The sequence below is a fragment of the Mauremys reevesii genome, linkage group 6 (assembly GCF_016161935.1).
Source record: "Mauremys reevesii isolate NIE-2019 linkage group 6, ASM1616193v1, whole genome shotgun sequence".
NCBI classification, from domain to species: domain Eukaryota; kingdom Metazoa; phylum Chordata; order Testudines; family Geoemydidae; genus Mauremys; species Mauremys reevesii.
The window spans coordinates 33,232,936-33,244,965 of record NC_052628.1 but is presented as its reverse complement, the minus strand read 5'-3'; the positions used below and the strand labels follow the sequence as shown (position 1 = coordinate 33,244,965).

At 39.5% G+C, this 12,030-nt stretch overlaps 1 protein-coding gene across 4 annotated transcripts in view; it reads right to left on the bottom strand.

Annotated features, from left to right (window-relative positions):
* The window catches only part of DDX4 (DEAD-box helicase 4), a 104,893-nt gene that overhangs the window by 20,746 nt on the left and 72,117 nt on the right, over positions 1-12,030 (bottom strand). For all 4 annotated transcript variants that reach the window (XM_039543827.1, XM_039543828.1, XM_039543825.1 and 1 more), the window contains exons 10-12: positions 11,410-11,457; positions 11,262-11,306; positions 4,303-4,445 (exon numbers count right to left, since the gene is read on the bottom strand). In XM_039543827.1, coding sequence (XP_039399761.1) covers positions 4,303-4,445; positions 11,262-11,306; positions 11,410-11,457 — 236 coding nt within the window. The remainder of the gene's footprint in view (positions 1-4,302; positions 4,446-11,261; positions 11,307-11,409; positions 11,458-12,030) is intronic.

Genomic DNA, 12,030 nt, shown 5'->3' with positions numbered 1-12,030 from the left:
TCAGATTGCAGCACTTTACTGAATTGACAGATTTCCCACAGTGCAAGTCTCACTGTCCCAAGTCCAAGTGAATTTATGCTGATTCTGCCTTTTGAATCTGATCAACATTCCCCAGACTGATAAGTTGCCCAGTTGCTCCAGAGTCCCTCAGACTGGCTTCTGCAGTGCAGTATCAAAGCAATTTCTACAACAATATATGGGAGCATAGAAATTACCATACTGGATCAGTCCAGGCGTCCATCAAGTCCAATATCCTATCATCAACAGTAGCTAGCAAAAATATTTTAGAAGAAGTGCAAGAAACTCTGAAGCAAGCAGTTATGGGATAACTTGGCTCCAGGGAAAGTTTCTTCCTATCTCATCCACCACCAAAAGTCAGAAGCAGACTTAAAACCTGAAGCATGAAGGTTTATATTTCTTCCAAACCTTATTTAATATTTACAACAACTCTGGATTATTCTGGTTCTCTCTATCAATGTCTAATCCCTTTCTGAACCCTACTAAGCTTCTGAAGCTCTTGGCCTCTGTATCATCTTGTGGAAACAGTAGATCTGGTGTCTTAGCTGGTCTAGAACCTTGTCTGTTCTAGATTTAAACAGCCCTTCACCATCAAGTGGAGTCTTTTACCTGCATTCTTGTTTCTACAGCAAGTACTGACAAACATAGCCACAAGAGGTACTTCAAATTAATCTCAGCTGCTACAATTCTAGAGGCCCCATCAGAAGCACCCTTAGCAACTGACTGACCTTCAGAAATAAAAGCTTTGGCTAGTCTTGTATTGTCTTTCAGCAGTGACTGGGCAAACAATGTTATTTTCTCCCATAGGTAATACTGGCAATTGCATATAATCACCTGACAGTTTATCATTCTAATGCCCAGAATGACAGAAGAGAACATATTTCTGCCTAAAATTCTTATCTTCTCTATCCAAGTATTAGAGTGGATTTAATCCGCTTTAACACTTTGACCTGCAGTCACATCACTATCAATGAGACAAGAAGCAGCCAATATAATGGTAGTAACGAGTGACTTACAACAGATGTCAGGGTAGTTAAAGTAGTACAGCAAAACACAATTTCCAACCACCATTTATTTAACGAGCATCATCAGCATTGAAGCAGGTCCTCTGGAATGGTGGCCGAAGAATGGGGAGGGGGGCATATGAATGTTTAGTATATCTGGCATGTAAATACCTTGCAATGCCGGCTCCAAAAGTGCCATGCAAATTCCTGTTCTCACTTTCAGGTTGACATTGTAAATAAGAAGCAGCCAGCAGTATCTCCCGTAAATGTAAACAAACTTGTTTGTCTTAGCGATTGGCTGAATGAGAAGTAGGACTGAGCGGACTTGTAGGCTCTGAAGTTTTACATTGTTTTGAGTGCAGTTATATAACCAAAACTACATTTGTAAGTGACACTTTTATGATAAACAGATTGCACTATAGTACTTTTATGAGGGGAATTGAAAAATAAAATTTTTATTATTTTTACAGTGCAAATATTTGTAATAAAGTTTTAAAAAGTTAGCACCGTATACATTGTATTCTGTGTTGTAATAGACATCAATATATTTGAAAATGTAGAAAAATATCCAAAAATTTAATACATTTCTATTGTTTAACAGTGTGATTAATCACGATTAAAAAAAATTAAATCACAGTAAAATTTTTTGAGTTGTGTGAGTTAACTGCAATTAATCCACAGCCCTAGTAGAAATGTATAACTTAAAAGGGGAGATATAATAGAATGCTAAACTGTATTATATTGTTCAGCCACTAGAGGGTGCTGGGTGTAAAATACCTTTAAAAGCTAACCTCAGCCATACATGGGAGACCACTAAAGGATCTTATGAACACAGCTGGTGTGTATAAGCAAGCTCTGTAGCCACTCCATATCTGGTACAAAAGTACATGACAGGAAAATTACTACTGTACGTCCTACATGAAGAATTAGGAAGAGCTTAGGAAAAGTTCCATGAGAAGCTTTTGGATGCTTTCTTCCAGCAGATGCATCCTTATCAAGGGAGAGGTTTCCTTGTTGGAATTGACTCTTCACTACCTAATAACTGCAGGGGAGGAAACTGGACAATATTGCTTAAGAGAATGCAGAATCAACCCGTCACAATGAAAAAAAATTGAGTCTAAATAAGTTTGGCATCTGACCCTTCTGCTAGCATACACCTGTAACGAATTTCATTTCTGACATGTTAGTATGGGAGCCCTATTTAAGATGAAGCTTTTGTCCAATCTGATTAAATAGTTGAAGAGTTTCTTGCATAGGGCGCTCACACTGCTAGTTTGTTAAATGAGGCAACTTTTCAGCACTATCATCAAATCCAACTACAGACTCAAATGCCAGTTGTAATTTTAGAAGTGTTTAAACACTAATAGTGAGAATTGTAACCTTGAGCTCTCTTGTGGCTAGCCTGAGCAAAATGGGTTCAATCTTTTTTCTTAACCTAATAAAAAGTTACTCAGAGGAGTAGTTTACTAAAGATATTTCTCCAAAACATTTTTACATTTTTTACAGCCCTTTTCAAGCTTTTCATGGTTTATAATTTGGGTTATAAAAATACCTTCCCAGAACACCTGGACCTTAAAATAGAAATTTTTTTTCAATAAGCAATTTTAAAATCCAGTTCTTTATGCAATTATGACCTGCATGCAACATCAAAACCAGAAGAGAACAAGACTGCAATAAATACCAAACAAATTGTTATATAACTGTTGCCACATTTATTGACCGAAATATGAACAATTTTTAAAAAGTCAGTTCCAGTGGTGTCACTTGGAACTGTGCTGCCTTTTATTTATTTTTTAAAAAACAAACAAAAAATAAAAATCAGGTATATTAATTGGCTCCACTATGGGGGGGAACCCCACAGCAACAAATAGCCATAAAGTTTTTGGCCAAAATGTTGTGAGCTGTACTATACTAGCAAGGTCTGGACCTGGCTCTCAGTTACTCTTTTGTATCACTACATCACCCTCTGAAGTTTTGGAGTTTTCTTTCTTTCTTTCAACTTAAACACACATCTGTAACATAGCCACATTAGACCAGTCTTAAGTATCAGCCATCAATAACCAATTACAAACACCTACTTCATTAACATCTTACCAAATAAGATATATTTACATATTGGTTCTCTAATGCTGGGAAGACACCCAGAGAAAGAAAGTTTACTGTATTTCATACAGCACTGCATTCACTGCCACAAAATAGGAAATACCCAAAACAGACAAAAAACTGCTCCTTAAACAACAGCATTTCTTGAAGTTGACGGACCACACTATCACATGTAGAAAAATAGTTTAAATTATATTTACTCTTTCCAGTTTTCTGTAAAAAGCGATCTTTTCTGATCACAAAAACTCTTATGCTTACTATTTCCATTCCTCAGTGTTGCAGCTTTTTATATATGGCATCAATGAAAAAAAGCAGATCTCCTCAGGCAGCATATTGCAAGTATTTGATTTAGAGATAAATTAGTAGTATGTATGTATTTTTGCAGAGCAAACAAAACAAAATTTTAAATTTATATAATGTGGAACATTAAAATCACCATGTTAGAGATCTAATACTGACAACTGTACATCATCTTTACTTTCTCAAAACATGCTATTTTAGTTTTTTCGTTTCTCTCATTACGGACAATGGAAACAATCAAAGGTGAAAAAATACTAAATTTACTCTAAGGATTCTCATTTGCTTTAAAATGAACAGATTTCAGAACACCTTTTACTAAAATGTTCCTAATGATTTTCTAGAGATCAGTATTTTTTTTTTAAAGAAAAAATTTCAAAGGAAAAAAAATGGGCTTGTACCTTTTGCTTCTTTGCAATGTCTAAAGAAGGCCCCAAAGGTTGCTTTGGTTTTTTACTTTAAAAATTAGAGTCCTATTAAACCTGGAAGAATATTATGGAGGAGGTAATGAATTTTCACAACACTCAACGGACACAACACAGAGCAACTGAGAGGTGAAAGGATTTTTTTTTTTTTAAGTCAGGCTTTGGTGTGTTTCACAGCTATTTAAATTTCACAGTAATTTGGAAAAAATTAAGATTTCACACTTCCGTTTTGTAATCCTTCACAGTTGTGAGAACTAACAAAATAAATCCCTGAAACTCTGTCCGTCAAAAGAGATCTTCCGACAAAAAATTCAGAGCTCTATTTTGCCATTCATTGTATTTTTTTCTTTTGATAAAACTTTTTATACATCATAAAGCAGCAAAAAAGGGAACAAACTCATTTTTAAAATACCTTTTGTCACTAACTACGTAATAGAGGACAAAAGTTCACTAACCAGTATTGCTGGTGGAGGATCAAGCCCTGACACTTCCACAAGAATTGTGTCATATTTATCAAAATTAATTCCTGTCTGGTAGTGTGCAAAGATGGCTTCTTCATTGTCAGGTGGAGGTGGAGGCACATAGGTCACCTTTGGGCCTTCAGCATACAAAAGAAAACCAATGGTTCAGATACATGAACAATAATCTGAGGGAGCATTTTCGTTAAAGTAATTTGTTCCATTTGGAGCAGCCAAACAATTGAGTAGAACTTCATTAACTTGCACTTTATAATTTATGTATGAAAAATCTCTTCCCATTTCTCAGCAAAGATTCAATAGTGTGCTACACTGAGGTTACCTTTTAAAAAAAATATATATATATACACATACATATATACATATACACATACATATACATATACACACACACACACACACACAATTGTATATTTATTGCACATCAAACATTACAATTAAAAAAATCCAAAACTTGACTGCAGTTGTCAAAATCCAAGTTTTTGTGAAATATTCTATTTGCTTACCATTTGTTCACTTTTCTCACAAATGGCTCTTCTAATCAATAGAGAGAATTAGTAGAGTTCTACTGGGTAACTAAGAAACCAGAAGCTGAATTTTACACCTTTAAAGTCTTGTTTAAACTACCAAGTTTACATTCTGCTGAAATCAAGTCTAGACCAAACTTTGTCTGGCACATCAGTAAGCCGTATGGAGCACTTCTATGTGGACGTGAGGTGTTCTTCAAGTGCATTAGAAACGTGTTTGTGTGACAGAAGAGAATGTCTTCCCTACAATTAATACATCAGGAAATGCACACACAGCATAATACTTACAAAGAAGTAGCAGTAAAAGCTATAACAAACTGAAAAAAAATTTCCAATGTCTAGTACCCAGCTTGGTCACTGATAATGCTGCAAATGTATCCAAGATGAGAAGAAATTATTTAGAAGAGAGTGAAGAGAGTCCCAAGCTAATAACATGGTTGCAGTGCTCATTTGATGTACCCTCCTAGCCAAAGACTTCAGTGTTCCATAAATAAAGGCTAATGTTGAAATTGCAAAATACTTCCGTAACAACCACTTTGCAGAAGCTGCTCTGAAAAAAGTGAGAGGAACCACGCTAACTCTCCCACAAGACATGCGATGGAACTCAGTAATGGACTGTTTTGAGCACCATATCAAGAATTGGCCTAATCTGATTACAGTTTGTGAACAAAATTGTGAAAAAATAGATGGCACTGTCACAGCCAAAGTTCTCAACATTGGGCTTAAAAGAAATGTTGAACACGTTGAGTACCCTGAAGCCTATTTCTGTAGCCTTGAGCAAAATGCAGGGAAATAGCTGTTTTATTGCTGACGCTGTTGAAATTTGGAAGGAACAAAGTGAGATCTTAAAAAGAGAAATATGCAATCAGAGTTAAATTACAAGCATTAAAAAAATGAATGGGACAAGCACTATCTCCAGCTCATTTTTTTACAAATATTCTCAATACTCAGTACCAGAGTCAATCCCTAACTGCTGAAGAAGAGAAGTTTGCTTGATGTCCGTGTCATAGCCATCATCCCTCCATAATACCAACTACCATATATACTTGTATACTGGGAGGAGGGATAGCTCAGTAGTTTGAGCCTTGGCCTGCTAAACCCAGGGTTGAAAGCTCAATCCTTGAGGGGGCCTTTTAGGAATCTGGGGTAAAAATCTGCCTGGGGATTGGTCCTGAGCAGGGGGTTGGACTAGATGACCTCCTGAAGTCCCTTCCAACCATGATATTCTAAGCCAAATTTTTTTAGTAAGAGGGAAGCACCAGAGAAGGGTGTCAGCTTATGAACAGGTATAGAAAGGGAGAAGTGGGACATAGCCCCGCTCCCCAACAGAGGGAGGAAGGAGAGGCAGCACAGCCAGAAAGGAAGAGGCGGGGCCAGAGTCTCTCCACTTCTGGCCACGCTGCTCTCCTCCCAGCCTCCAAAGCAGCTGCAGCTCCAGGGCTGGCAGGCTGCAGCCATGCCGCTCGGCCCCGCCCCCCACAGTAGGCTGTGGCTGCACCACCCAGCCTGCTGGAACATGCTGCATTCATGCCACCCAGCCTAGCCCTCTGGAACATGCTGCAGTCATGCTGCCCAGCCTGCCGGAGCAGCTCCAGCCAGGTCAGAGTCATCTGGCCCTCCCCAGATAAGGTGGGAAGGCATGAGATGGGGAGAGTGTGGGGTTCCCAGGCTAGGGATGGGGTCATGTGGGGGTGATCACAGGGGTTACTCTCCTGACCCCCAGCTTCTTCTCCCCCCCAAAAAAAATTTCCCCACCAGTTGCTGTCCCAGCCTGTCAGGGTAAGCAGCTGGCACGCCGGGACACTGTTTAATTAGGTTTACCTCCGTGCCTGTGGACGCTCGAGGTAAACAAACCATCTTGACCCACCAGTGGCTTATCCTGATGGCGCGGGAGCCAAAGTTTTCTGAACCCTGAATTATAGGGTCGGCTTATGAACTGGTTATAAAAAATGTCCATTTTTACTTATCCATCGGGGGTGGGGTGGGGAGGTGAACCATTCAAGAAATATATGTTTGCTGATGATGTTTTAAAGAAAGTCACACCAGTGAACTGGTGGAAGTTGCTTAAGCACTTGGATTCAGAGACTGTTGAAGTGATGTCACTTAACAGCAGTAACTTTCTGCCGGTGTAGAAGGAATAGTTTCTTCCTTTGGACTAATTCATTCCAAATTGAGAAATCGTTTGGGACCTGAAAAGGCAGGAAAGCTTCTTTTTCTTTTCCAGATTACAAACAAACAGGAAAATGAAGGTAAGGACGACTGAGTTAGCTCCAGAAGTCAATATTTTAAGTTTCTATGTTGACCTGGCTGACATAGTCGATTTATATTTTTATATATATAAATATAAAATCTCATTTAACTATTTTAGTTAACAATTTTAACAAAAACAAACCTGATTAAAAAAAATTGAATGTTTAACTACATTCAAAAATTCATATGCTTGTTTTGTTAAAATATTATATGCTTGCTGTTGAAGAAAAATATTCAGAATACATAACGTTGTTGTTTTAGTTAAATAAAACAATTTAAATGTCTGTCTGGTGATGTTCTCCTCCTAATGCAGCATGGCAAGAAAATCCTCCAAATATTAATGATTAACCTGTTGATTTGGTGATAGTTCACCTCCCAATGACTTCATAAATATCTGCTTCAAATAACTTGGGTAAATGAAATAACCAAACAATCCTTCATTTTCTGATATAGCTGTAAAACTAATTTGAAAAGTTTTCAAAATAAATCACCTGTTTAAAAGCATATCATGTGTACCTTCTAAAAAATGAAACCTACATCTATCTGAGTTGTGAAGAATATGTATTAAGATTGTAATAACCAACAAGAATGTGCTTTTATGTAGAAAACCATGATTAAATAGCATCTTCCTGACTAGTGATTTAAATCAAATCCACCCTGAAGATAAATATAACATTTAAAGTTATTTTAAGTTGGCTACGGAAACATATATGTATTGTAAAGAAATGCTCCAACTAGCAAGTAGAAGAAAGGCCTTGAAAATAAAAAGCGATAAGGCCAGAAGGAATAAAGTAGGAAGGATGTCTGGTTCAAAGAATAACTCATTGGATAAGGGTAAGTTTCTTAAAAAAAAAAAAAGGCCTCTAACCGACAGGGGCGACTTCAGATGGTTTTAAATCATCAGCTCTTCCCACTCCACACTCCAATATTAAAGCTTATATGAAGCCAGGTGCAATGGGAAAAACTGTTGGACAGCCAGGAGGAGGGGAGGAAAGGCAGTTGTAAATCTTATCTGGATTAAGACTGGAAATAAGGGTGAACTGTCTCCAATTGGTTTTTAACTAAAATCAGTAATTGGCAGTGTGACAGACCCAGACCAGTGGGGTACAGGAGTCTGGTAGAGGGCAAATATACTGGGCACTGGATGAGTAGTTTTCTGTTCCCTAAGTGACCAGAGCAGGGGCTGCACTAGAGTAATCAGGAACCTGCTAGAACCAATTAAGGCAGACAGGCTGATTAGAACACCTGCAGCCAATCAAGGCAGGATAATCAGGGCACCTGGGTTTAAAAAAGAGCTCACTTGAGTTTGTGGCGCGCATGTGAGGAGCTGGGAGCAAGAGGCGCAAGGAGCTGAGAGTGAGAGGGTGTGCTGCTGCTGGAGGACTGAGGAGTACAAGCGTTATCAGACACCAGGAGGAAAGTCCTGTGGTGAGGATAAAGGTGTTTGGAGGAGGCCATGGGGAAGTAGCCCAGAGAGTTGTAGCTGTCATGCAGCTGTTACAGGAGGCACTATAAAACAGCTGTGATCCACAGGGCCCTGGGCTGGAACCCGGAGTAGAGGGCAGGCCTGGGTTCCTCCTAAACCTCCCAACTCCTGATCAGACACAGGAGGAGTTAACCCAGACTGTGGGTTCCACCAGAGGGGAAGATCTCTGAGGCGAGCAAATCCAACAATAAGCGCAGAACCCACCAAGGTAGAGGAGAAACTTTGTCACAGCAGTGACATCGCTTGTTTGTTAAAGGGTAATAAAAGCAAACTCTTAAAGGGTTCATTGCTAATACAGTAACTCCCCACTTAACGTCCTCTCACTTAACATTGTTTCGGTATTACGTCCCTGCTCCATTACAGAACATGCTCATTTAAAGTTGTGCAAAGCTCCCTTATAACATCGCTTGGCCACCTCTCCTATAACATCGCTTATACACCCTCCCCCTCCTCATCAGCTCCCCTATGCCGCCCCGTGCCTCATGCCCACCGGACCCCACGGATCAGCACCTTCCTCCTGCTCCCCCCACAGCAATCAGCTGTCTTGTGGCATTCAGGAGGCTGGGGGGAGGAGCGAGGATGCAGCACGCAGCCCCCCCACCCCCTCCCGCAGCAATCAGGTGGTTTGCAACATTCAAGAGGCTGGGGGGAGGACATGCGCTGCGTCCTCGCTCCTCCCCGCAGCCTCCTGAACACCACAGGCAGGAGGAAGACATTGATCTGCAGGGTACACCAGTGGTCAGGAGGTGCTGGAGGGGGGTGTAGGGGAGCTGATAGTGGGGCTGCCAGCCTATTTAATACCTGTATTAAATTGCTTGTTTAAAATTGTTTTAAAAGTATATAATGCCTTTTGTCTGGCAAAATCATTTCCCTGGAACCTAACCCCCTATTTACATTCATTCTTATGGGGAAATTGGATTCGCTTAACATCATTTTGCTTAAAGTTGCATTTTTCAGGAACATAACTACAACGTTAAGGAGTTACTGTACCTGCCTGACCACATTGGAGCTGACCAATATGGGTCTAAGCATCCCGTGTTTAGCCTATTTGTAAGTATATTGATCAAATACTTATAAATGTTTTGTTATTATTTGGATGTAGTAAATTGCTTATTATTTGGGCTTTTTAGGCATGTTATGAGCAATTGTATACCTTTAGATTTAATAAATGAATTTTTGGTTAAGTTAGTGCTTGGTATTTTCCCATATTAATAATTTCAAATATTAATAGTTCAAACAAATCCCCTTCCTCCAGAGAAGGAATTATAATTGCCAGAGTCACCTTCCTGAACTCGAGGCTTCACAATCTTGCTCAGTCTTAGCTCGAAGATATGCCTGCAACCACCATTCTTTTTTTGTACTAGGAATTATTCTGAGTAGAACTCTCTGCCCCTCTAAAGGGAAGCTCGTGAGAGGAGTCCCTGAAGAGGGACGGAGAAAGGGATGAAAGGGACAGAGTGACAGAAACTGAATGATGTAACCTAATATTATGACCTCCAAAACATTCGTCTGAGGTGATCTGCTCCCAAGCCTGATGGAAATGGACAAGAGAGTCCCTAAAGGAAGGAAGGTGGACTAAAGGACGCAACCTTAAAATCAGAAGAGTGAAGGCATAGGGACTGTGCATGGGCCAAATGAAAACTGCTAGCTAGAAATCTCCTATTCGGGGATCAAGAGGCACATGTGCACCTGAAATGCAGCATCCCTAGAGGGACTACTCAAGAAGGACTTCTGCCTTCCTTTGATCATGGGACAGGAAGGATCTCAGAGAAGATGCCTTAGACTTCTTTCTTCAGCGTGCTTCAGAGTTCCCTGAAGTCATCTACTATCTGTAAGATATCCTGTAATGAAGTGTCATTTGTGCCAATGTGACCCAACACCAGTGGATCCTTGCCCATCAACTTCAGAAACCTACCCAATGTAAGAGCGATGTCTTTCGTCTTGGCTTCAGGAAAGCAGCACATTGGCCGGTTGTCTGTTTGTAGCTTGCAGAATTTTCTACTCTTTTATTCTGAGTAGAATCTCCAGCAAGGATCATGTGTCTTCCTTGAATGGTTGGAGAACTCTTTATGGGCAAGCCTGATCTTCTTACACGTTGCAACAAGCACCACACATGTCCTAGATCTCTTTCCAGTCCCTTAGACCTGCTGGGTCTCACTTTATCAAATCTTGCATCACTCCTATGCTCATCTTTGTGTCTGCCTTTCTCCATGATGCCTTTTAAGCCTGGAATACCATTACCTATCCTGTACAGCAACTTTCTAACCTTTTGTCTTTCAAGTAAATTCAATACACTTAAGTGAATCCTATTAATCTAACAACTAGAGAAATAATACTTTAAAAATGTCACAAGCACTATTGCACCAATGTGACAATTCCAAATTCTGGTCACATGGTACTCTGTGCAACTGAAATGTTTTGAAAACTTAAAACAGAAACAAAACAAAAAACCAGTCTGTGGATAACCTTAGATTATAAATTCCAAGATGAGCACCGTGTGTACGTTGAGGCATTTATAGTATGTTTTTTATACTATTTGCTTAGTACTGTTCACTGTCACTTAATTATATTTATAGATTAATGAAATCTAAATCAGAATCAAACTGTACAAGTTGGGTCTTCTTGCCTTGTAAGTAACCCTATATACATGTATCCCAATGAATTTATTAATTTACCTTGATTATCACCACTTTCTGTTTTGCCATGTGATTTCCAAGAACCTTAAGTAGAAAAGAAATTGATTAGGAAAAAGAAATAGAAAAGTCAAGCAAAAAAAAAAAATACCGAATTCTTGACAAGCTACCTTATAGCGAATCTACTTACTTCTTCCTGAACCTGCAATTACTTCTTCGTTGTAACCTCTGTATCCTCCTGTTAAAAGGTGTCACATTTATTTACTTTGATTTCCAAAATAAACGAACACTTCTCTCAGGCTCTACTGCTTTTCAAAAATTAAAAGTACAGTCACAACAGGCAAACATGCATGAGGGACAGCATGGAAGAGTCTTAGGTCCTTGTAGAAGTAAATAAATGGGTGATAGAGCTGTACAGTTGGCAGAGTAAACACAGTGAGCTAAGGGATCAGGAAAGTAAGGTGAGCTAAGCTACTGAAGACAAGGACCAAAACTTTAACACAGTGGATAAGGAAGAGTGACCTGACCAAAGCACTGAGTTGAGGAAAAGGATTCTGGCAGCAGCATTCTGATCGGACCTGAAGAGCAATGTTGCAGTGATGACGACCAGAGGAGAGATGGATGCAGTAATCAAGAAGCAACAGGAGGGCATGAATAATAATTTGGTAGTATGGTCAGAAAAGAGACCAGATGTTGATCCTTTGACCAGAGGTGAGGAATCACCCACGTAGTCCAGAATGGGGGAACAAACCACAGAAAGGAAAAATCTATCTTTGGATACCTCAAGGCCAGGGTGGACAAAAATCAATGA